Here is an 8,092-nt window from a genome sequence, read left to right as displayed (position 1 = left end):
AGGCTGCTCCCCAGGCTACACATCTGGAGGGCCTAAGAGCTAAGCCCACAACTGGATCCAATCCAGTGCACACACAGATACATGATGTGCTACTACTCCTATACTAAGGTGCCGGAAGACACTCAGGCACATGACACACACAGAGCTGGGTGCGTGCAGACACAATGAGGTCCACAGATACATGCATATAGATGTATGAATGCACATATGCACAGATGGACAACACAAGCAGATACTGCAGATATACAAAGGCATACAAATACCGTGACAAGCCACAAATACATAGGCATAGGCACGAGCTCTTTGCTACCTGTTTGGTAGTGGCCCTTTGAACTCTGATGTAAATGTATATAATGTACACACAACCACACAGGCCAGTTCACAGAGGCCCGAGTGCCTAAATCATGTCTGTCCCATGCCTCTCAGTTAGTGTAACTTCAGCTCCTGCCCTTTTTGTTCTAACAGCAGCTATAAGGCAGGCAGGGCAGGATCTGGTTCCTACTGTGTAGTGAGCATCTGCAGGCCTAGAGATGTCAACTGCCTGCCAGCCACATCACACACGCATGGAGGGAAAGCTCAAGGCTGGTTTAAATTTGGGGCTCCTGAGTCTGTCCACAGCTATGGATTCTCACAGGGTACGCACAGCGATGGATCCAGAAGGCCCTCATCAGTCCCCAAAACAAATGTTTGTGTCACAGATGAGAAAATGGAGCCCCCAAGAGAACATTTGCAGGCCTGAAGTGAGCCACACTGAGAGGCCAGGGAGAAACCAAGGCTTCCTTCCCCATACTGCTCTATGGCTGTACCAGATGCACAGATATGACCACACAAAAGCCGTGGGCGCAGGCCACAGACACACATGCGGGTCCACCCTACTCAGTGGCCTGCAGGCTCACAGGACGAGATGTGGTGTTTTCCATGGGCCTCACTTAATTCTCACATGACATGGGAGGCGAGCGTGACCAGATCCATTTTGTATTTGAGGAAACTGAGACATAAAAAGATTAGGCTCAAAGTTGTGCAGGTAGGGACATGGTGGCATCTTCCAGAGCCACGTGCACACCTTCCTTACCTGTCTCCTGTGCCTTATGTACACTCACTCACGCACACAGGCATTCTGGACTCAGGGTACAGCAGCCCCCAGAGAGAACATGTTCCAGTAACCCTCAGTTCAAAGCGAGAGTGTTGTTTCACCCCTCTCAAGAGTCTTTTGAACTCTGAAATTACCCATTGGGGTTAGGTGACCACTGTTTGGTGTGAAAGCCACTTTAATGAATTGGTTGTGGGGTTTTGGCATTATTGTTCTGTAAGATATAAGTCTCATTTTCCCAAGAACCAAGGGATTCTCAGCCTCCCTCCTCTACTCTGGACTTTGGGCCAAGGCCAGGACTCCCTGTACAGTGCTCCTAGACACTGATGGTTTGGGCTGGCTTGGGGAGGGCAGGGAAGGAGGCAGCTCACTGTGCATTTCCTGTGGGCCAAGCTCCCTGCTAGGGGCTTTAAAAATCCTCCCTGTGGGCCTTGGTCCTCTGCTGAGCAATGGAGCAGCGATCCCATGGCAGGAGTAGTGAGCTCCCATGATAACAAGCTCTCTGTGTCAAAATAATCTGTCTGGAATAAAGCACTGTGTGGAAGGAAGTGAATATTTCTATTTTGATTGTTTGATGTAAGAGAGAGGTTTACCCCTAGGATTTGTCCAGGAACCCCCGTTAGTATCGCTTGCGGGCTCTTATTAATGAGCAGGCAGTGGCCACTAGGGACTCAGCAAGAGTCTTCTGTGGGAAGTGGGACGGTGCGTAGCGGTGGGGGGCAGCACAGGAGGCTCAGGCTGGCGCAAGCGTTGTCCCATCCTGTCTGCTCCTCAGTGCGGGGCTGGGGCTTTGCCTGAACTCTGGGGCCCACTTGAGCCCTGGCGAGCTTTGGCGAAGGCTGCCTTGATTTCTTGGTTTATGAGGTCCTGCCAGGGGTCTCTGAGGAAAAAGGAAAAGCGAGAACTATAATCCATCCCCCAGAACAACAAACAGTCTTGGGCATTCAGAGCCCGATGTAGAGCCGGTGAGTGACTCCTTTCTCCTCTCATATATCCTGCCCCCACAGAAGCCCTGCCCTGGGCACACCTCCTCTCCCCACCTTTGGACCTTAGGGAACTGATGCCCTGACAGGTGCCACACAGAGGACTCCTCAAGCGCACACAGAGGATGCATGTGTGGCTTCTGATCCAGTGACCTCTCAGGACATGGGAAGCCAGCCCCAGCTCTGTCCCTTACTCTGGATGTGATCTTGGGAGGCTGGGAGGCTCTGGGGCAAGGGCTCTGTGACTGTCTGGGTGTTATGCAAATTATTGTAGGGTCCCTGGATTCCCATCCTGAATATACTTTCATTCTCATTTGCTGCCCCTGGGTTCCTGGAGCAGGTAGACCCAGGTCATTGCCTTACATAGAGAGCGAAGCAAGGCTCTGAGTGACAGCCAGGGTCTCATACCAGTTGGGAAGGGGACAGTTTTTTTTTATTGTAGTGCAGCTAATCTCCACTCTCCTACCCTCTTGAACCCAGATCCTCACACATGGTATGCAAACTCTCTACCACTGGGTTATATCCCTAGTCCTAGGGGCACAGAGAAAGAGCCTGGTCCCCAGGAAAAGAGGGCCAAGAAGGGGCCACCTTTCAAAGTGTCTGTGACATGTGGCAGAGGCACTCCTCTGGGCTCTGCTGCTTGGGTTGGGGGCTACCTGAGGCATGGTTGGGAGGGACTTGTCTTTTTCCCCTGACCTCTAGCAGGCTCCTCAAACATTCCCAAAGAGAAAGCTAAATAACTTCTGCAGAGATGAGAAATGCTTAAGATGAAGCTAGAAGATCTTTAGAAAATTTGACTTTGAAGAAGACTCAGGCTGTAACTTTCAATTCAGGTACAGTTTTGATAAGTGCCTTACCAGCCCCAAGACAAATTCCCATCCTGCTGGCACCAAGGGCCCTTCTGAAGAGATACTGTCTGTCTGTCTATCTATCTGTCTGTCATCTCCAGACAAGCAGAGGGGTATGTGGCATTGTTTACATGCACGTACATGCCTGGTGGCCATCAGATGCAGTGTGTGTATGTCCATGTGTTTTTGTACCTGTGTGTATGTATGCATGCAGGTGGACCCCTGAGAGCTCATGTACAGGATCTGAGTACAGAGTCTCCCTGCCTGGAGGTCTGGGGGAGCTCTCAAGTCAGGTGATATTTGCTGCAACTGATCTCCACTCTCCCTCCCACCTGAGCCAAGAAGATGAAGCCATTTGTGGCACTATCTAAAGTTTCTGTTTGGGAATGGAAAAGTCATCAGCTGAGAGAGCTCAGGATGACAAGCGGCTGCCAGATCTGCACTTTCCCGGTCCCAGGATGATGTGGCCAGGGAAGACTTGACTTTCCAGCTGCAAAGACAGAGGTGGGCTGGAGGGTGTTGTCAGAATTCACATTTCCCCCTCTATTTTCTTTAGAAGCCACTTTGAAGACACCAAAGTATAGTACAACAACTCTTGATAATCTCCTACCTCTTTTGTCTGTAACTCACTATTATTTGTCTATTTGTTTTCCTGAGAAACTATTTTGTAGACAATAATATGTAAAATGATAACCATCGATAATTTCCTACCATTTTGTCTGTAATTTGCTAAGTCCCTCCTATTATTATGTTATCCTTCTTTTATTCTTTAAAATTAAAAAAAAAAAAAAAAAGAATTCACATTTCCTGGGTACCAGGCACCAGTGGGTTGGTGTGCAGGTGTCCCGGCTGTCCAGGATGTCAGGGCACTTACAGAGCATGGAGACTTCCATGAATGCACCAACAAGGAGTATCAGGCAGTGCTATGCAAGCACTAGGGAGGCTCTCACCTGGGCAAGGATGGACGTGAAGGTGATGGCAGGGCTGTGTTCAGAGTGTGTGACCAGAGCCACCTCTGATAGAGATGGCATTTGAGCTAAAACCTGCATGATAGGAAGGGGCAGGATGCCCCAGGTGTAGGGAACAGGAAGGCCAGATGTGAGCAGAAGTAAGGAGTATTTAGGAAGCAACCAGGAGGCTTATGTGTGGATGATGAGCAGTGGGAGGTGGCAGAGGCACATGGCCACCAGTCAGGTGTGGTCAGACTCAGTGGGGCCATAGAGTGCTTGGAGTCTGGACTTTGGCCCCCAAGTAAAAAGATAGCCCAGGAGTGTGAAGAGCAGGGAATTTTCACACTGATCATGTTTGTGATTTTAAAAGGTAATTTTGGCTCCTGAGTGGAGCTGGATTGCAGACAACTAGTGGAGTAGGGGAAAGTGACTGCAAGCCCTGCAGTGGGACAGGTGAGATGCGAGGTGGCTTGGTCCAGGGCAGAAGTACGGAGATGGGTGCCATGGAATCAGGGTTGCAGGGGGTGGAAGGAGGCCTGATAGGCCCCGATTTGCTGATGGAGGAGATGAGCCGGGTGTTGAGAGATGGAGGGGCCCAGGACAGCTTTCTGACAGGATGACGAGGCCACGGGTGAGAAGCACCTGGAGGAGGACCAGGTTTCAAGGGCAGGTGGGGATTTGCAGTCTAAAGAGCTGTGGGAGCTCCATGAGGAAAGACTGTGGGGCAGCAGGAGGGGCAGCAGGAGGGGCAGCAGGAGGGGCAGCTGGAGGGGCAGCTAGAGGGGCAGCTGCAACTCAGAGGGACAGTGGGCCTAGGCATACAGGGGGCTGTTGTCTGCATGGCAAGGGGAGACCTGGAGTGCAGAGGGCCTAGGGGTACTGTGGAACCCCAGCATTCGGGGTGGGAGGTGAGGGGAGGAGCTGGATGGAGCACAGAAAAAAGAATGTGGAGACCAGGCCAGAGAGCATTTCTAGGAAGAGGGAAGGTAGCGAGGAAGTGCTGCAGGGCCATCAGTGAGAACTAAAACTGCCCACAGATCTAATGACACAGAGGGAGGTCACAGTTCACAGGTGACCTTCCAAAGAACGGTCTGGGCAGGCAGGGGTGGAGGTCAGCTGGCAGGGTCCGGGAGGCAGTGGGAGGAGGGAGTGAGGTCAGCCCTTCTGAGAAGCTGGGCTCTGCTCAGGAGCAGGAGCTGTGGGTGGGCCCCGTGTCTCTGGGACATAAGGGAAAGAGGAGAGCCATGGCCCCTCTGCTGGGGCTGAGAGGGCTGAGGATGCTTTGCCATAGGGAGAGAGAGTTGGATTGTAATGGAATGGCCACAAGGGCCCTCAGGGGCCAGGCCTGGAGAGGAGGGGCACCTGCCCAGAGGGACACAATCAGCTCAGGTTGGGCTCTCCTTGGCTGCAGACCTGGCCCTGTCCTCACAGCATGCTATTGGCCCAGCACCCATCCACGCAGGCTCTCTGCAGTGGGGTGTATATGTGTGCTGGGGGCTGCTGGCTGGGAAAAGCCTTGCCACAAATCTCAGCTACTTCTGTGCCTGGGAAGCTGGTGTAGAAAGGGGGATCTGTGTATTCTCTACCCCCACCAGTTGCTGCTGGCCTCAGGCCTGAGCTTGCCGGGACCCCTTGGGCCCGCTATGTGTGGCGAGTGTTGGGAGGGCACTCAGAGATGAGCAAGGCACCACCTGCCCTCAGACACTGCTCTGCCCCAGGCTCGCTGGGGCCGGGAGGCTTTGAGTATCCTGACAGAAATCGCAGATGGGATGGAGGCCGTGGCTGCAAGAGGCCTCCTTCCAGTAGCCCCCATGCAATCAAGGCCTTCCCACTCCGATGCTCAGCCTGGGCTACTCAGCCCACCTGGTCTCTTCCTAGGAGCCCATACATTGTCCCATGCCTTTCTTGTCTTTGAGAGATGGGAAGGTTGGCCTTGGGATGGAGCATCCTGGGACAGCTGAGAAGAGCTGGTCAGAAGTTTTGATGCAGGAGAAATCCCAGGCAGGGAGACAAGCCTGCACGATGGCCCAAGCTCTGCTGTGGTTGTTTAGGGGCCCAGAAGGACACTGCAGTCTCTGCTCACCTCCTACTACTGAGATGATCATTGGTTCCAGTGACCCTAGACCATCTTGGCCACTGAGAATACCTATGCCCCTCACCCTGCGGCCCTGCGGCCCTGTGGTCCTAGAGGACCAGGGACAGAGGAAGTATCAACCTGCCAAGCAGGTATAAGCTCTAAGAGGATCCACTTCATGGGGGCCCTAAAAACTGGGGACCCTTTTGATCTAAAAATTCCATGTTTGCAGAAACAGTTAGAAAAGTGACAAATACACTTTAATGCTTACTAAATTTCACCTGTGGTCAGCCCAGAATGGAAGGACTCTGCATTCTCAGCAGTAAGGGAGGCTGAGTGCACGGTGGCAGCCTCCACGCTGTGGCCCTGACCACTTACCCCCAGCGGTCTGAAGCGCTCGGAGCATTGTGGGTAGGAGCACAGGACAGAGTGAGTGGCCCGGGTGGCCTGACCCGCCTGCCAACCTGGCTATCTCCCAGGAAAGGTGGTGGGTATTGATTATTTGAAGAAGTTTGTATTTTCCAAGTTTTCCCACGGAAGGCAGGAAGTACTTTTATACTCAAAGAAATAACAAATACCCAATTTAAAACAGAAGAGCCCAGCCTTCGGGAAGAACCTCTTACTTACACAGGTTTGATGTGCAGGGGTGTGGGCAGGGGCCTGGGGAAGCCTGCTTTCCCCACCAGCCAGTAGGTCTCCTCCACGTCCTTCCCCTGGAACAGGGAGAAAGCGCATCAGGGCTCCCTGCCCTGCCCCAGGCTTTGGAGGGTGAGGAGTGAGGAGTGAGCTAGGTTCCAACGGCTGCACAGAGAGTGGTCTGGAACCTGGGGGAGGCTGTCTGAGTCCAAATCATTCTCTGCCAATTGGCCAACTTATTCCACCTCTCTGTGCTGCCATTTCTTCCTCACCTCACAAAGTGATCATGAAGATTAAACAAGTTTAGATTGATCGGTTAATGACATAAAGGAAGAAGGAATCATGAACCATGGCCAGTAGGTCCAGGATGCTGAGACTGGAGGGTTCTGATGCTGTCCAGCCTTCACTGTTGAAGGACCTGGCAGCCTCCTCGGGATGCAGAGCAGCTGTCTGGAGAGAAAGGGAAGCATCAGGGGCAGAGAGGTGAGGGCTGGCTGCCTAGCATTCTGGACCCCGCACTGACTGGGCTTTATGGGGTAGATATTGCTCCAGGGAGGCCCAAACCGGTATCCAGGACCTGAGGTCAGTGTGCAGCCCTCCCCATCCCTCTGTCAGTCATGTCCTCTTCTTCTTGGGACATCCAGCAACCCCCACCCCCCACCATCACCAAGCAAGACACAGCGCAGCCCTGACTTCTCCAATTCACTCCCCAAGTCCCAGGAATCCGGAGCACAAGGTGCCACCCATGCTATCCCTCACCAGCTGTGTGCCCACACACAGGTTGCTGCTCCTTTCTGAGCGGTGCCCTCCTGCTCTGACACTGCACACTGTAATGGAGTGAGTCCCATAGGGCACCCAATTTGTGGGCCCAGGCACTTCCTTGGGCCTTTAAACCAGCCCACTTCTATCTCTTCACCAGAGGTGGCTCTATTTGAGGAATCTGGGGGAACGAAAAGAGGTGGGGTAGGAAGAAAAGTCACGCTCAGCCTCCAAGCTGTTCATGGGGAAAGTACACCCAATATTATGCTAAACAGTAGTGTATAGGGTGAGAGGGAGGACAGAGAAGGCTTGTCCGTCACTACTGGGGAAAAGAAGGAGGATATTCCTGGGCCAGGGCAGGCTTTAATGAGTGGTGATGTCTACACTGGGGTCCTGAAGGATGAATAGGAGCCCAGCCATGCTATGGAGAAGGCACAGGCTTTGGAATTATTAAGTCTGGGTTATGAACTGTGTAACTGACATGTCACTTTTCCTCTAATTGAACTTTTTTCAACTATAAAACGGGAGCAAGGTGATTACTTCATTATTGCTCTGAGTAGTGAATATATTGGTGTGTATTTTGCCCCAGTGTGTCACCCAGGCAAGTCAGCAATACAAGGTGACATCTCTGGTCTGGCCCTTCCTCTCACAAGGGTCCTAATGGCTCCCAGGAAGAAATGGTTCCTTAGGATTTGGGGGAGCAGAGAACACGTATAAAGGAGATCATTTACAACCCCAACTCTAGATAGCCA

At 52.4% G+C, this 8,092-nt stretch overlaps 1 protein-coding gene across 1 annotated transcript in view; it reads right to left on the bottom strand.

The window, feature by feature from the left end:
• Positions 1-1,861: 1,861 nt before the first annotated feature.
• The window catches only part of LOC102014769 (olfactory guanylyl cyclase GC-D-like), a 96,033-nt gene continuing 89,802 nt past the window's right edge, over positions 1,862-8,092 (bottom strand). The window contains 2 exon segments of the mRNA XM_005380447.1: positions 1,862-1,970; positions 6,573-6,658. Coding sequence (XP_005380504.1) covers positions 1,862-1,970; positions 6,573-6,658 — 195 coding nt within the window.

The sequence above is a fragment of the Chinchilla lanigera genome, unplaced genomic scaffold, assembly GCF_000276665.1.
Source record: "Chinchilla lanigera isolate Chin_1 unplaced genomic scaffold, ChiLan1.0 scaffold00013, whole genome shotgun sequence".
Classification (NCBI taxonomy): domain Eukaryota; kingdom Metazoa; phylum Chordata; class Mammalia; order Rodentia; family Chinchillidae; genus Chinchilla; species Chinchilla lanigera.
Note: the sequence above shows the minus strand (reverse complement) of the source record. Positions and strands in the feature narration are given on the sequence as shown.